Below are 18,989 nucleotides of genomic sequence, written 5' to 3'. Positions count from 1 at the left end.
AACACATTATAAGACAATTCAAAAAACGAACTACCAATAGAGTTCGTTACCCCTCCTGATGTCAAACACAAACATTAAGAATTAAAGCTACAGGGGGTTACTCCAACTTAAACACACTAGGATGCTTAAGCAACTTGACAGCACCATCACTGAAGAGAAATAAAACATCTTTTGAAATAAAAATGAAAATAACAATAACGACAATACTGAATTCGTGTACTATAAATAAAACCTTAAATTGTATCCTTTACGTGGTCGAGATACGGCTATGTTAAGTCGCTCACAGATCTAATATACTATATTTTTATGGAGTAAAATATGATATGTGAGACCAACAATCCACCTGAAGGACCAACAAATTCTTGCATACATATAAACCTACATATTAAAGCATTAATAGTTGAAATCTTTACTTATTAGTAGTAGTAGAAAACATGACCCAATATTGTTAGATCAACTATTCTTTAAAATAATTTTTTTTGATGAACTACTAGAACAATAACAAAGGCTTTGCCAATGTATGCAAACCATACCCACTAAAAGACCTCATTACAACAAGGTTTAAATCACCAGCATTTAGGCACATATGAGATACTGCACACTGTTGATACTGTGGACTAAGCAGGTGATATTAACAGACTACAAACTGACGTGATGGGTCGTGTATACCTTAAATCTACCTATTCTCCTTACACTAAACTATTCACCTAGCCAAAGCCTTCTTTTTAAGCAGGCACTTAATGGACAGGGCTTCATTTAACCCTGGTAGGGTGTGCACACCTGTCCGAATTTGCCAGGTAAGTTCAGCTTCTTCTTGACTATAACCCACCCTAAATTAAACCTAAATCTCAACCTATCTGTTCTCTCCTACCCTTATACTTTTTTTTTCTTACAATCTACCCTAAATTACACCTAAATCCCAACCAGTCTACTTTGACCCATCAAAATTACATTTCACCAAAACTGCAGTTTCGCAACTCTGTTTTCTTGAAAGTGCATTTATTCGAAAATGCACTTTTGTGAAAATCAGTTGAGCAAAACAAAACAAAAAAAGACACTAAACATGTAAACAGAGGGGCATGCCCCCTGCACCCCAACCCCACTACTTATATATACTAACTCCGAGATCCCACTACAGTGGGCAAAAGGGAATATTCCCTTATCCTCACTGTACAGCGATCTACAACAACAAGCTCCCCTCTGATACACCACTAAAAGTACACTGTACCTGCACCACCACGGGCTCCCAGAATCGGTGGCCTCACTTCACTCAACTAATTTTCACAAAAGTGCATTTTCGAATAAATGCACTTTTGCAAAAATGCAGTCACGAAATTGCAGTTCAATGAACAGTAATTTCGATGGCTAGACCCATCCCGACCTCCCAGTTCTCTCCTACCCTTACACTTTTCTTTCTTACAGCCCTCCTTCTGCCTTCATCATCACTATGCTTTATTGTTTAACTACTCCCCTAACTTCTTAAAATTACATACACAGCTGCTGAATTATATCCATCCTGCCACAGCAAAATGCATCTCGTACCTTATATCAAATGTATATTCTTACTTGAATTGCATGCATTTAATTCTAATTGTATTTTTCTTCCCTCTGCTTGTGTGTAAATCTCTTTCTCTGCTGGTTTCTATCGTATAAACCTCTAATTCCTGTCTTGATAAATGTAAAAAAATGTTTGATTTTAATGACTATAAATTGTAAAAATGCATATTGTTTATTCTGTGGAGCTCTTCTCCTCAGGCCTCCACTGAAAAAGGGCACTAGCTCAATCAGACTTTCCTGGTCAACAAATGCCAAATAAATAAATGAATGAAAAAATACATTTCCCCAAGTGACCCCTTTAGAAAAAAATGTCTAGGTATGCACAAGCAGCATAATGAAATATTCACCCAAGCAAGCCCTTCATTAAATTGTCCAAGTATGCATAAGCACCAAAATGAAACTTTTACCCAAGTGACTTCTTCAGCAAAATGTCTAGGTATTCACAAGCACCAACAGATCTCCCCTCACATCTCCATATTCTCCTGGAAAAAATTGGTGCTTACTTGTATAAGTTCAGGGTATTTACTTGCTTAGTATGGAAATTATCTCATTATAGATTCATGTCTATGAGTCATACTGATTTTCATATGTGTGAGGACCCTTGTCAGTTTAGTAGATGTACCCTTAGCACTCATGCATTAAGCATGTTATGCTTTTGTGATGGGGGAGTGTTTACAACAACTCCTTCACATGAATGTATTCATGCTGACAGTCTGGAATTTGCATTTCCAGGTAATGCCACTGTTTAAGGATCAGTGCCCTGGACTATGAATATGGCCCTATTAATGAAGCCATTCCTTTTTTTTCCAAACTTTGTCTCTCACTCAGATTTGTCTTTGTGTAACATAGTTTTATAACATTGTTTGTTTGTTTGTGTCTTTCGGCTTTTCCCGGTTAGGGGTCGCCACAGCGGAACTCTGGTCCACTAATAACTGGCAGTAGAGTTTTACGTGCTGGCTTGCCGGGCCTAACGCACAACCTTCAATGAAGGAACGCCCGTTCACGCATGTTGCCACACAGAAGACGCTCTAACTGAGAATCGAACGGGCAACGTCTAACTGTGAGGCGACAACGCTACCGCAGCACCACCACCGCAGTCATAACATAGTTTTATAACATTACACTACAAAAATAATTCTTCCTATATTGATTGTATATCAGTTCTCAAGCATTTTTTTTTGCATTTATTTTATGCTGAAAGATATCTTGTATTCATCTTCCCAACTTTCAGTTGTAGTTTAAAAGAAAAAAATAGCTAGCATTAGATCAATATGTGTTTGTATTTGCCTTAAAGTATGAATCGTAGATATTTTAGTACTCTTAGATTTTAGATGTGTGATTTAAAAGAAAAAAAGTTATATTCATATTTGCTTAGTTTATAAACCTTTATTGCTCTGCCCTACAGATTTTAAAACACAGGAAGAATTGATATAATCCAGTGGTAGTCTGAAAGAATACTTGCATACTATTCATTAATTGTTTAAGTCATGAATCACATCATAATAAGAGCTTAAATGCATATTTTAGAAAACTGTTATAAATTCAAGAAAATTATTGATATTGAGATTTGACATGCTTGTTTTATACAACCATGAATGTCCAAAGCTCATGATCTGCATTTTCTTTTGCAGTTTTAGAAATAATTTGGAATGGGGGTATAATTGTTTTACTGCCTTTTTCACCTTCAGAACTGAAAAAAAAAAAGCTTGCCAGACAGAGCACACAATAAAGCCACATTGTATCTACCAGTACTTGTCAAATGCTACAGTAATATAAATGAAAAGGTACTGGCAGGAAACATTCGCTGAAGTCATGCATTATAGATTTACAGCTGGTTGGGGTAATGTGGGCTGATCTCTTGAGGTTTCTAGGTGATAATGAAGCATTTGAATGGGTCTGTCAATGAAAGTGCTGTAGAATACCAGAGCAATGTAGTAAATATATTTCTAAGTAATCGGGTTTTCTGACATTGCAAAGTACCATCTCTCTTCAGGTTGAGTACAATAGTGACACGTACTAGATGTCTAGTGATAGAAGACACCATCTATGCAACTTAAAAAAAGACATTTGTATATGCTACTTGTGAGAAAATAAATAAATAAACTGAAAGCTTCAGCTTCATTTCATAGGATTCATGTAAACAGTGATGTGCAAATCCCTTGCATGATTTGTATTTAACAGTACATCATATATGACTTATTATAACATATATTATAAGAAAAGAAGGAAACAAAAATAGGGAAGGGAGGTTGTGTTTGTCTAACAAACACAAGGTGCAGGGTTTGATTCTCACATGGCCTAATTGGTAAGACTTAAAATGCTCCACAAGGGCAATTAGTCTACTACTAACCTATATACCAGAGAATTATGTGTACTAAGCCCCAATAAAGCAAACGACTCTTATGAGTAATTGAGACATATCTAATGCCATTAAAGCTTATTGGTTCTTGACTGCTTAAGAATGTAAAATAAATGTAGTGTTTGAGAACAGAGGCATATCTATGTGAACTACAAATTTTAACAGTGTTGTTTCCCAGCTGTGAGCTAGTAAGGAATGTGCTCTGATTTTAGGCAGTACTTCTACTATAGTGAATACAAAGAACAAATGCAATGCAAATTGCTGGACATTAATTATCTGGTAACTTATTAATATTTTAGTGAATCATGAATTTTGTGCTTTCTAGTGCTCATTTCCATATATTGATTAGTACTGTGACATTTTTTTTCCTTTTATATGTTCCTGAAGATGGAGGTTTATTCTATAAATCAATAACATAAATACTGTGATATTCCACTGTCTGTGTTTTGCATCCAACATTATACATATCCTGCAGTCAGTTTTAAGAAAGTGGTGGAGAGGCCAGAGGAAGGATTTATGTTGCTCAGCCTGTAATATTGCGAATAATAGTAACTGTGAAAATAATGGTACTGGGATTATCCAAAGCCACAGGAAAAAGCTAATTTCTGAAAAGCTATGTCCCTGCAGGGAAAGTGCATCAGCCTAAAAAAAGCATAGTTTAGTAAAGGTCAAATAAAGCACCATTCAAAAATAACAAAGAATGAAATATAATAATAATACTGAAAAGAAAAGACGTCATTCTTCTGCTGTGCTTCAAACTCAGCATGCTTAGCTGATTAGAATTTTAACAACATTACTGTCAGAATAACAGTGGAGACTGTCATTCCATCTCACTGAGACAAAGAGTGGGGGCAGGGTTCTAGGGGAATGCAAAGAGATTCAGAGTATCCCCCACCCCATAAGTGAAAGTAGTCAATTTTCCAAGACTGCTTGGAGACGTGGGAGGGTATTTCATTAGGCTGAGTCATTGCTTGCGAGAGAAGGAGGAGGCCTGAAGAGCATCCCTCGCCAAAGCACTCTGCAGAGAAATCTGGAGGAGGAATTTATAAAGCAAGGTAAAGCGCACGCATCTGCAGCACTGAAAACAGGCATAAAGGTGAGGAGGTGGAAAGGCTGAGAGGAATTCAGAGTCAGCCTTGAAAGAACGGGACTGTGGGAGTGGAACAAAAGCTGTATATTCACACCTACCTGCATCACTCTGAGAAGAAAAAGGGAGGATCCTTTAAAAGAGCTGACTCAGAAACATTCACAAATCTTGGAGAAACCTAAAGGCCTGCCCCATTCAAGCATCATTTCTTGAATTCACTGTATTAACTCCTTCTCGCCTGGATTTCCTCCATGTTTGTGAGCATCTTTGTTCCTGTGTGCTGCACACAAGGTTGTCTTTGCCATCGGACTGAAAATCTAAACCTCATACATTAACTGAATGCAGGACACTGGATCAAGCTTAAAACATTTCTGTTGTCTGGACATTAGCTAATCACTTAAATAATTTTTGGTGCCATCATCTGAACATTTGTTAAATAAACTGCAGCAGTAAAGCAGATAAAGCCTTCATTCAAAGAACAGATTTTTTATTTCATCTGGCCTGAAAACCACAGAAAATGAATTTGAGAGAGACTCTGAAAATACTTTCTACATTCCAATGTTTGGGAAGGTAAATATTTCAATTTTTAGTTTTCATATCAGGAAGAAGACATCAGTTACAAAACCATCATCATTGCTGTTTGCAAAGCCTTTTTTATTCAAAGATGTATCATTCCTTTTCTGCTGTCACTGTATGTAAAATAAAGCAATAGGGCTACGCTTTTGAAACTGTATTATGGGAAGTCTGAAGTTCAAATTCTGCTGCAAAACCTATTGCTTCCCATGTGGAATATCATACAACTTGAATGATCTTTGCTTCCTGTCATCCTGTAAAGAAATGTATATGGTAGTAATTACAACATCTTGATGTATTAATTGTATGAAGGTATACTGCAAAAGTGTGCACCAGAAAAAAGGAATTAAGGTCAAACTGTGCAACAGAGAATACAAATAATGCCACATGTTTTAAGTGACTGAATATTGAATGGAATAGTTGCATGATGAAACATTTCTGTCAGCACACCTGGATTAAAACGATCTGGATTTATATCTCTCTCAATACATACCTGTCACACAGCCAGCAAAAATAAAAGCAAAAGCAGCAGAAGAAAAGTAAGACACAGACGCCTCGGGAATTGTTTTCAATTCATTTCAGAGTGAAAAAAAATCAAATGTTCTAAACGAAATAAAGTAGTTCTGAATATTTCTGGGTAACAAGTTATTCTAGGGACATCACTGAAAAAAATAAATGGTGCATTATCTGTTCTGAGCCTGTTGCACTATTTATAATTGATGATATGCAAAAGACATAAGCACTTGGCTCTGTTTAAAGTGAGTGTAGTGGATTTCATTATCCTTCTGTTCTATAATTAAGGAAATAAAAGCAAAGAAAGATAATATAAGACTCAGCTGTACTACTGACATATGGTTTCATCCTGAATTTAACTGCAAGCATTATCACTTGTACATGTATACGAAGCCCTGAAGATCGTTTTCATTTAATAAAGCAGTACTGCAGGAAATTGCTTTTTTTAATACTGAAGAAATCCTTATTAGAATTTGAGAATTTCCCTTTATGATATAGCTGCCTAAATGCATTTTCTAGATGTCCTTTTCAAATGCATTTAAAAATGTTTTGTAACAGCTGTTCTTCCATATGAACATGTTTATTTACAGTACTAAAGGAAATTTTAAGTAGTATTTCATGCAGAGAATGCATGACATACAGCTGATTCAGATGCCTGCACATACTTAGCATTTCGGTTGTTAATACGTTTAACATGCATTTTCCTCTATCCACACTTATTGGCTTAAATGTTTGAAAGAACAACTCAGCAGTTCATTAATTTGATGCCCGTGTGCAACTGCAAATAGGCATCCTTAAAACCCTGAGGCACATAACTGTTCTAACAGGAACGTGTGGGGGATTTCAAACTGCAAAGACTCCTGTCACTTCTAGAGAAACACCATCAGCTGTGAGGCTCTTTGACACTTGCATTGCTCTCTGTATTGCTTGCTCCAGCGTGAGTGAAATAGTACATTACTTCACAGAGCTGATATTTAGAACCTTGGAAAAAAGAGAATGGCATTTCTGTGACAAATCTTTTTATTTACTTAGTTTTTTTTCTTTTCATGATGTCTTTTTTTCTTTCATTTTACCTTTCTGAGTATCACAAAAACCCTCATTATTTTTTTCAATGTTAAAGTTTGCACTGCAATATATGCTTCACATTTCTTTTGCTCACAGTAAATCTGGATGCATTTTTACATCAAATGATTGAGAATTCTCCCTTTCTAATTAAAACTTACCTTTGAGCTCAGGCATTAAGAACAGAGGACTGCCAACATGACCCATGTAAAGTATCAGCTTTCTGAAGTGTCTGCTACTACACATAGACCTTTGGCATGAAACTGAGAAGGCAATATTCAAGAACTGTATATAATATATTTGCTTCTGGGAACCCCCTAAACTAGTGTTGGGACTGGGATGTTTTGAGAGATGGTGACGAGAGATGTCTGGGGAATACGAAGAAGAGAGGTGCAAGAGTGCTTTAGCACTGGTCGAGGAGCTTTGTTTCAACTTAAGGGCCTACAAGGAATATGAAAAATGTTTGGAATTTGCAGAATACCTTCCAAAATATGCTGTACCCAGGCACACTGACAAAGGTAAAAAGTGTTTTTTTGTATTTCTTATTTTTTTTTTTTATGCTGGAACACTGATCTGTTTCTTGTTGAAGTATTTGTTTAATATATCTTTTATTGTTCTAAGAACAAGAAGCATGTGTAAATATGAACACTGATTCCAGAGCTGTTTCCTGATGAACACTGCTTACTAGAAATATTGATTACTTAAGGTACAGCTGTTAAGTTAGTAAATAACCTTTCCACTGATAATAGACTGATGCATTAAAATCAGTACCATCAAATATCAAGAGTTGCAGGTGTGTGTGTGTGTGTGTGTGTGTGTGTGTGTGTGTGTGTGTGCATTAATGAGATGAAACAAATACAGAGATAACTTTTCATACTTCATTTAAGACTTTGGCATGTATACACACAGGTTTGTAATATACGTTAAACATATATATATATATAGATATATATATATATATATATATATATATATATATATATATATATATATATACCAAATGTTATATTTTGTATGCATATTTGCGTTACAAACAAAATAACGTAAATGACAAATAAATAATATAGATATTGCCATGTACATCAGTTTCATTTTGCATGCTATTTACTTTAATGTTACTTTAGTGATAATTGATTTTGGAGTAGTCTTAGATATGTGAAACTTAAAAATATGATAGAGATAAACAGGGATTCAATTAGAAAATGGATGTTTTAGTGGTTCTACCCTAAAACAAAATGTTGTGTTGTTAATTGTTTCTCGCACATTTATTGTGATTCAAACTTAGATTTCTTCAATTACAGATTAGAAAATATGACTTGAAATAATGGTAGGATCCACTAACCTTGCAAATATTATGACACCAAATATACATTTATACTAAGTAGAATATATGTTGTATTTATTTGTTCAGCTAACGCATATGTATTATACTATAAATCCTCAGACTATTAAAAAAAGAAGAAGAAAAAAGAAACTCAAGAAAAAATGCGATTCAGCAATAAAGAAAGTAGCAGGACTGAAAACAGCAAAAGAAATTTAGTTCAGTACTTTATTGTTCCACAAAGTACAGTATTTTAACATTTTTCATATCTCTTAAAAATCTTCATTCCATGTATATAGCTCTGTCTCTATCTTTATTATTATTATTATTATTATTATTATTTTCAGTGTGTCATCTTCTTAATCTCTTTGCACATGTACACCTGCTAGTTCTCATGTACACAGCTATGAGTGAAAGGGACCCCTTCATCCAAATCACTTTGTTAGCAAATTAATAAAAAATTAAAATGTCTCCAGACCAGTAATACTTTGCAGCATGATTTGCATATGCTGTTTTTTATTTACTATCAAAAGTCAACATAAAATATTTGAATTCATTGTTTAAAAATATGGTTAGTATGTATTATTATGCTCTTTGTTTTAGCCAAATGATACCTTGCCCTACAAAAGCTACTGATATACTTTCATTCTATATAGCTTGCTAGGCTTTAAATATTGCTTGTAGGAGATAGGTAGTCAGTATGCATAACATCACTGTAAAATGATGTTTTTAAAGCCCAGATGATTTGTCTTTTGCATAACCTGATGAGATTAAGAAGTTAGTAAGTTTTCAATGCATGCATGGCACATGACATTGAAGTATCCCTCACTGGGGAGAATGAAATGAGTGTGTCTTCACTTTGGCCATTCCTATACATATACCCTGCTACATAAGGAAGGTAAAGAGGTATGGTTCATGGACTGTGCTGTGGATTTAGGATATGCCTCATCATAGGAATGTCAAAGAAATCAGGTTGACTCATTCATTCCACCTCTTTCTAGGTGGAATGGAAACTCTACAGTTCTGAAGTAATATGTTTAATGAGTATATATTTATATTTTATTTTAATTTAATTTATTTATTAACTGGACAACCCCACTAGGCACAAGTACAAGGACAACTTTGATGAGTGACCCTGTGTACACTTTCACACAGCAGGGAATGGAGACTGAGGGTATCAAATTCAGAAGTAGGGGGTTAAGGTTATTATATGCAATTCATAGCCATTTTATACTGTAGCACAGTATTCTTCTATACTGTATTGTTATGCATTTGATTTCAAAATACTTCCTAATCTCTATCATTTATTTTCAGACTGTGTTCCATACATTTCCACATTTTAATTAAAACTTTTTTCATTTTTCCCTATCATGACCTTATGTAATCTTATTTCATACCACTTAATTAGTGGACATGTCAGTGCTGAAAAACAATAGCAAAAATCTTGATATTATGTCAACAGATGTCTCTTATGCAAACTATCAAAGTTGTCAAGTGGTCTAATTAAGTAATTCAGCAGTATCTTCCAAGAGAAAGCATCCCATGAGAGGGTATTTGGTTTTGATCCATGTTATAAATCATACCATCGTTTGTTTTGGATATGGATGTATACTGTATTTAGAATGTGGCTGGTGAACAAAAAGGTCTGTTTTACAGTGTTCCAGAATTTCAAATATTAGCAAACTAAACCAATGCAATGTTACTCCAAGTGACAAAAAATGTGCTGTATTTAAAATGCTTGTTCTCTCTTAAGATGTTCCAAAGCATAAACTGTTCTGAATGAGCTATATAAAGCAGTGCATAAAATGTATATGACTTTATTTTACTTGGTTTACTCCATGGCAGCTTTTCTAACTGCCATATATCATGCCATCTCATAATCAATAACAAAATGGCAGATTTCATCTCTATCCAGTATAAAAACAGTTAAAAATGTGCGCAGTCCAGGCTTGTTTCCTAGATGTAAACCTGCTGATGGTATGAGTACCCATGAAGTTATACAATTTACTGGAGTTGCAGTATGCTTATTTACTGTGTTAAAGTTATTAATCCAGTACATTTCCTTCATTTTACCAGATAATTATCTTACCAAAATACTTTGTGTATTTAAAACTCCACTCTTCTACACAAACAATAACTTGATTGTAAATTAAACTTATTTAACCTTCCCAGCTAAAACTTAGTAAACAACAGATAAATTAATGCTTTCCTATCTAGACTTCTTAAAGAACCACCATTTTCATTGTCTTTCACAGAGTGCTTAATGAAATAACATCCAAACACCTGCTTGATAATACTAGACTGTGAATCATACACCTGCCATTTTGGGTTACCTAGAATGAGAGACATACTATCTATTCAGCCAGCCACAACACTGCAGCTTTTAGCATCACTCACAAGAATCATACTCACCATCAACCTTACCTCTTTGTTTTATTCAGTTTTTGCATTGCCCTAGACTCCATACAAATGGAAATACATATAGTTCAAAGCAGTTCATAACTATGTCTTCATTTTAATTACACATATTCCTTTATAGACCATCTAATGAGATATGTTTCAGTATTTTTATGTAAATGTTTCTAGCAAGGGTGAAAGTTAAAAAAAAATGAAGGTCTGATACAGGTAAGATGAATGCACACAAAATATAACAACTAGCAAAAGTACAAAATGAGTCTACAATGGTTATAAAAGCACTGTTCCACAGCACAAACTGCTTGTGCTTATCAATATACTGAGTTATAAGAAGAACACAATTCCTAAGAGAACTTTTAGCCATGAAGCCAGGTACTGTGATGCTGAGCATTATGCATTGAAATTGCCAGTTCTTGCCGAAAGATTTGTGCATCACGTGTGTAACAAAGAACATAGGTATGCTGTTCTAGACTAATATATAAATCCTTGTTTTATTTTAATTAAATTCACTTATTCAGATCTTATCTGATGGGTATACATCCACCTTGACATGAGTGTAATATTAGGCCGCAAGGACCAATAACACTCTCCTTCTCATGTGGTTGCATTCAGGCTGTTGGGACCCATAACACTCTGTCTTACACGGTTGCATTAGTCCCCTTGTTGCTAGGACCAATAACGCTCTCTGTCTCACACGGTTGAATTAGTCCCCTTGTTGCTTACAGCAGCATGTTAAAGTACCAGTTTAATTATTCATTGGTGCACTTTTTGAAGCAGTTTTACAAACAGAATTTAGGGTTAAGTAGGGTCTGGGAAGCTCAATGCAGGCTAATCCTGAACTGCATGGACCTCTCTAAATCCCACCTGACTTCTTTTGTGACTGCACTGAATTACCATATATATATATATATATATATATATATATATATATATATATATATATATATATATATAAAACATACTGTTTTCTGTTTTCCATTACATGAATTATGTGAAAATGAGGCAAGTGATTGTAGAAAATATACCAGGTAACCACTTATAAGATATAGGAAAAAACGAATCTGCTACATAAGCTTGCATATGAGTTGCTTGACTTTAATATGTTTATTGACACAGTCTCATATGTATAGGTAAGACAGCATTTTTACAGGGGGTTGTTCCTACTCACACCATGATTTTTATATATACTACAGCCAAGGTTACGCAAACTAAGAGGTAATATATTTGGAGTTTGGGAATGCACAAACCTGAACAAAGAAACAAGAGTTCAGCTTCAAATTATTGGATACAAGCAGTTAGAATGCAAGATCAAGCAGTAGATTAAAAAAAATACTCCCATCTGTATTTTGTTTTGAAATTAGTCCTGAGATTACTGACCAAGCCACAGAAAGCACCAAACAGGCACAGAGTATGTTTGCAATGACCATGATATAAAATAACATTCTTCAGTATTTTTGGTATTATAAGAAATTTGTAGTCCCTTGAATACCCTGGTACACTGGCATGTTAAAGAGGCTGTTGTGGGAATAGAACATGACCTATTAAATGAAATGCTATGATCATGAACTGTAAAAAAAAACTGTGGCTCAGCAGGATTCACATGTGAGAGTTGTAGAACTGTGGCTCAGGTTTAGTTTCCAGGGTTCAATCCATATGCCAGGTCATTTTTTATGTGTAGTTGGCATGTTCTCTGTGTGGTTGTGTCAGTTTTCTGTGGATACGCACATTTCCTCACTGTTAATAAATAAATTAATTAATAATAAAAAAAAAAAAACAGATAAAAGAAGCAGATGTCGAAATACTTGAGCAGGTCAGCACATTTCCGATTCAAAGAACAACATCATACACACACTTAAGACCTAATTCATAGCAGTATACATTCAGAAAGTCCACCAGAGTGAAGCACATTGTGAAGACATGCCTGTTTCAAAGAATTGCCATAACAAAAGCAATATGTTATACTGTAAGTACTTTGTAAATTGATACAGACACATAAGCAAATTAATCAAATTTTATGAAACCGATATTAATAACACCATCACAGAATTGCTGCAATAAACTTGTCAAAACTGAAAAAATATATAATGAGGTAAAGAAAAATTTAAATATAGAATTATCTGTGATATGAACATCATGAATAAGTGTGGGACTGACACAATTAATAGAATTCCTTAAGGGTAGTTTTCATGTACAACATCTGCTATACAATAGAGTCCATATTACAAGTAACAGCCTTGGTAAAAGTTTGTCCTTACCTCTCTCAGGTGTTAAAGCCAGTATATGAAGCATGTGACTGGTTATTATGTTATTTGAAAATGCTAAAATGAATACTCCATGCAAAAAAGGCACAAAATTTTGCAGCAAGTGGGACAAATTTGCTGAAATAATAAAAGCTTTACTAGTACTTAGTTGTTTATGATTAAGTAAATGGACCTGTTCACTAGCCCAGATCTGCACTGGTTTTATACACACCTGAAGGAGAAAGTGTGCTGAGATGAACTACATGGTTTTCCTATGTGCAAATGAAGTATGTTTTTTCGATGTGCTGTTTACCAAAAGTTAAATACTGAAATGGAGAGTTAAAACCCCTAAAAACAAACACAGATTATTTTTTGCAGGGGGTGGGGCAAGATGTGTTGCACTTTTTTCCCTATGTGGGAAGTTCTAGCTCCTAAATGATATATGCTTACTCCAGATTCACGTAAAGTACTCCGACAGCTCACACAGTGCAACATATTGTGGTACACTCCATCACATCATTTTGTTTTCAAGCTAAAGCCCCTCGACTTTCAATGTTTCAATAATATTTATGGTAATTAAATAGTAAATAATGAAAAAAAAATAAATAAATAAAAGTAGCTTAACACAGAGCATAAAAGTTCTAATAGACAGTGTGGCATATTGTATACTTATCCATTGCTTGAATGAACTCACGGGAAATTCATGTCAAAACTGTGCAAAACAAATTGCTGAAGTCTGACCTTAAAAACTTTATATAGGGCTGCCAAGTTGTCTTCTTATTTGTGCAAAGTTCATATTTACTTAGATGATACTTTGGAAGATTCTGTGGTTATATTTAAGGATAATGAAAATGATTTTAAATTGCTGAGGTAGAGCGGTCATAAAAGTCTAGTTATCTATATTAGTGCGTGCATAGATTTAGATATACATGATACCTATGCATGTTTAGATATAGATTAAATATAGGTTCATAGGTTCATAGGTTCATACTAGGCTATCTGCCCGAGGGCATTTACAAGCCTAGCCCATCGTTTTGTGGCTTAGGCCACCCCTTTAGTATGGGGAACTATACCCATTATTTTTCTGTGCCTCTGTCGAGCAGTGACACTGAGGTAATCCCTGGGGTATATCTGCGATCTCCCATCCATTGGTCAAGATTTCTCTTGAACAAGGCCAGCGAGGTGCTCTGCCTCACATGTACCGGGATTTTGTTCCACAGCATAGGGAGTCTTTGGGTGATGAATCTATCCCTCCAGCACGTCCTATTAATAGCCGTGTCAAGGTTTAAGTCTCCCGCCCTTGTGGCTCTGATGGATCTAGATTTTTTGAGGTGATCCATCAAATTCATGTCAATATGCTGGAGATTTACATGTAAAATTTCATTTAATGTGGTTTGAGCTGTAATAAAACTAATACACACACACACACACACACATATATATATATATATATATATATATATATATATATATATATATATATATAAAATATGGATTCACTTCATAATCTCAAAATACTGAACTCTCCAATTTTAGCATCTCGAGACCATGAAGCTGAAAATCCATAAACTCGAAACCCCAGAAGTACGAAACTTAAAATCGTGACTTCTACACTAAACATACCACAGACACAAACACAAACATAAACCTCCCTTCACATATGCAAACACCTACCCTACATACAAGCAGGGGGCAAGCCACCCTGCACCCCCCACACCACCCCTACTTAACTAACTCCGAGGTTGCACTACACAGACAAACACACAAAAACACCGTCACACAAGCTACATTCCCCTCGCACACACACATCACACTAACAAAACACACAGACACACACTAAAGCCTCTACCCAAAACCCATAAAACACAAACACTTACCTACATCACCAACCACCCACTTATACACCGCAACACCAGAACCGCTAATTCAAAATCTCCGAACTTCGGGATTTTGAATTTCATGCTTCTGGGGTTTCGGTATTCTGCACTTTCGCCCTTCTGGTCTCGAGCTACTGAAATTTGGGATTTCAGTAGTTCAAGATTCTGAAGGGAACCTATATATATATATATATATATATATATATATGTGTGTGTGTGTGTGTGTGTGTGTGTGTGTGTATGTGTGTATTATGCGTATTAATAAATGATGTGCCAAGGTACAACAGCTCTACTTTCTCTGATTTGCTACAGCACTTTACCTGAACATTTAGTCAAGTTTGAGCATGAACAGTACCACATTTAGTCTACAAAATGATCACTTCCCTGCTTTGAGATACGACGTGGCACTTTAGTACTTACAGTAAATTAGGTTTTCTGCAGCAGTGTATTGACTTTTTCACTGACTTAAGAATAAGGTTGTTAGAATTGTTTAATTCTTGGTGACTTCAGCATTTTTGATAATTATGAGATGGTTGTTACTAATACAAATTTCCTTGCACTTATGAAACTCTTTGGCTTTGCTGACACTGCTGTCTCTGCAACACATGTTAAAGAGCATTTATTTGACTTAGTTTTCCTGCTTGGTAGGGGTTTCTCTAACCTGACAGAGGTCTAAAATTGATGGTCAGACCACTGACTGGTCTACTTCAACATGAACTCCTTTTAAAGTAATTATGTGAGCTGATTAAGGATATGAATTTATGTAGGGCTATTGATCAGGACCAGGCCCTTGTACTTGGCTAACTCCTCTCTGGGGAGCAGTGGAGGTGATCCTGCTCATTTGTGAATTACTATATAAGGACATTACTAATGTTATCCATTAATGTGCCTCTAAATCTATATGGCCAGTCACTAATTATGGCCATCAGACTTTTTATGACCTTGAATTTCAAAGGCTCACAAATAATGGACCAGGGTTAGAGGACTGCATGTAAATGGCTTCTTTATGACAAATGTATATTTAGACAAACACTGTATTGCTTAAATCTCTTAAATCTTTACCATATGTTATTTTCCTTACTCTAGCAAATTTCTGCTGTATCTGATCAACCAGCTCTTAAATTCTTTATAGTGAGAAGTCATAACGTCATATTGATATATAAATATCAATGTTATATACTTAGAAGGTTACTCGAGAAATAGTCTTTGCATACATTTGAATTTTCTGTAGGATATTCAGTCTGAAACTCAAGTGTATGTCATTATTCAATGACTGTAATCCTCAATAACAGAGAAGGGAGAAGAAGATACCACACTAGAAGACAGGTGGAAATAAGTATACCACTGAGGAAAATGAAGTCAGAAAACTTCAGGCTCATATGAAGTCTCAGCATATATGATCAAGATTTGGGGTGAGTTAAGGCAGAAATAACTCCTGAAGGAACTCACCACTATGTGGAGAGAAAGCTGTATCATAAATGATGGTAGCATAAGCATTCTTCTTCCAATGTACAATAACAATGAGGGTGGATTTCACAACTGTAGGTTGCACAGAGGTAACAAACTCCTGCCATACAGCATGGAAGTGCTGAAGATGAAGACTGTTAAAGGAATAAGAAAAGTACAAAGTAAGATGGAAGCTGAGTAGTTATGTTTCAGATCAGGATGCAGCACAGTTGTCCCATTGCTTACAGTGAGAAACATCAAGGAAAGGAAGAAGTATATAAGAAAAGAGTCCAGTAGGATATTTCTAGACTCAGAGAAAACATGTCAGGATCCAAAAAAAGTAGATTTTTGTAGTCCTGTGAAGGCAGAAAGTCTCAGAAACACTGGTAGAATCAGTGCAGACTATGTATCACAAGCCCATTACATAAGTAAAAACAATGATCAAACTCACAAGGGTTCCTAGTGGGAATGGGTATCCATCAGGGTTCATTTCAGAGTCCACTGCTGTTCATTTCAGTAATGGACTGCATTAGCAATCTGTTTGGGGGGAACAGATCAAGAAATTTGCTACAGATGATGTCGCTCTACAAGCAGTCTTTGAACAGGATCTTCAGCAAATGATAGGAGACTGACATACAAATCTGAAGGCATGTAGGATAAAATTAAATATAAACAAGTTTGTTGTCATGGCAGCATATGAGGAAAATCAGAATAAACTGAAAATACAGTTGTAAAGGAAAATCTGTTTTCAGAGACCACATAACATTGTCCAGCAAAACAGCTGTTTCTCTTCCTTGAGAATAAAATACATTTATTGGTCCTTTTAATACAACAAATTCTCAGGATCAATGTAGTATTTTCTTCCTCCAGATAGCTGGTGGTTCAAGTAGTTTGTTTAGTGTTTTCACATGAGATAAACTGGGCTTTCTTAGATCAACAGATTTATCTGATCAATGCATGTATCTGTTTCCTTTGAAAACAGTAAAAGAGGTTAACAGCTTTAATTATATGGACGAGGTGGGTAAGGTGATGGAAAGCCTGAATGCAGAGGTCAAAGCTAGATTCAAAGGTATTGTAGCCAAAAGACAGAGTTTCAGGCTTAGTGTGGAACAGAAGAATGCTAGAAAAAAGCTGAAATGAAAGTCATGTAAAACTGTGGTGCATTCACTGCTTCTGTGTGGCACAGAAATCTGGGCAATGATGGTAAAGCAACTCAGGAAGATTAATGTGATTGAATTGAAGGGCCAGAGATGGGTGGTAAGATGCACAATATGGAACAGATGAAGGAATTAAGCCATCAGAGTAGAAGGCAAAGTAGCCTCGACTGCGGAGAAGATCAAGGAGAACTGATTAAAGTGTTTCAGTCTCATGTGCTGAAAAACAGAAACCAACCAGATGAAGAAGATCTGGGAGAGACAGGAAGAAGGCAAGAGGAAATGAGGACATCCAGCCATAGATTCTGTAACAGTAGACACGTGGCAGCCAAGCATGATGGCTGAAGAATGTAGAAGTGTGGAACTGAATCGAGAGAGGTGGCAACAGTTGATGTGACACCCAGAGTCCATGTGCAAAACTAGTGAAGACAGCGGCTGATTATGATTTTCAGGCTTTATCTTTGTCTCCATCCCAATGTGTCATGAGAGGTTAATGAACAGAAAACAACAGAGCTTTACTTAGAATCACTGTGGGTTCTTTATTTACTTTTCGGTAATGTCTTAAAATGAATAACTAACTAACTAACTAACTAACTAACTAACTAACTAACTAACTAAGTGACCCGCATGTTAACAGCATCACTAGCTCTTGTACAAATGGTAGGCATTGTAGATATACAAAGGTAAATTTTTGTAGTACCTGTCATTTGATTTTTGATATATAGATGTACATACACACACAAACACACACGCACACACGCACGCACACACACATGTGTGTGTGTGTGTGTGTACATATACACAAATATATACAAATGTATACATTAAAACTAAAACTAAATGTGTTTCCTCAATGATTGTTATGCTCAGCACATAAACTAAATAAAATGAGTAAGCAGTACTGAATATAACAAAACTTTTTAAAATAAACTTATATTTTGGCAGGTCATGAGGCCACTTGGAACTGTGGCCCCCAAGCAGTGGCCATATTCACCTCTTTTATAATTCACAAGTGTATGCATGGAAAATTATTTTGGGAATAAGAGAGTGACCTCATGATGATACCGGCTTCTACAAAGTCTAATGAGTACGTAGGTATAGCAATAGGAATTCTCATAGCTTGTAGTAGTGCATACTGTCCATATCCAAGCACATATTCACATAAGCGAAGCATATTGAAAATAGATAATATATTATTTAGATACTGATCGTTTTTCAATATGCTTGACCCTGAGCTGAGCAAGTTGTGCCTAGTGTGTGCCTTAGAATTATAAATAATTATGTGCATCTGCCTAGACAGAGTAAGAAGATGAATAGATGCTAGAGTTTTATTCTCTGTGACAGTTAAATAAAGGAAGACAGTAATATCTGTCTTAATTTAGATT

The 18,989-nt window shown here is 35.4% G+C and overlaps 1 protein-coding gene across 3 annotated transcripts in view; it reads left to right on the top strand.

The window, feature by feature from the left end:
- Window positions 1–4,857: 4,857 nt before the first annotated feature.
- Window positions 4,858–18,989, top strand: part of SYT3 (synaptotagmin 3) — a 1,759,115-nt gene continuing 1,744,983 nt past the window's right edge. For all 3 annotated transcript variants that reach the window (XM_044059772.1, XM_044059773.1, XM_044059774.1), the window contains exon 1: window positions 4,858–7,669. In XM_044059772.1, coding sequence (XP_043915707.1) covers window positions 7,516–7,669 — 154 coding nt within the window. In that variant the 5' untranslated portion in view covers window positions 4,858–7,515. The remainder of the gene's footprint in view (window positions 7,670–18,989) is intronic.

Source organism: Protopterus annectens, chromosome 17.part0 (assembly GCF_019279795.1).
Source record: "Protopterus annectens isolate FY-2018-M chromosome 17.part0, PAN1.0, whole genome shotgun sequence".
In the NCBI taxonomy this organism is placed as follows: domain Eukaryota; kingdom Metazoa; phylum Chordata; order Ceratodontiformes; family Protopteridae; genus Protopterus; species Protopterus annectens.
The sequence above is the reverse complement of the archived record's forward strand: the minus strand, read 5'-3'. Positions and strand labels throughout refer to the sequence as shown.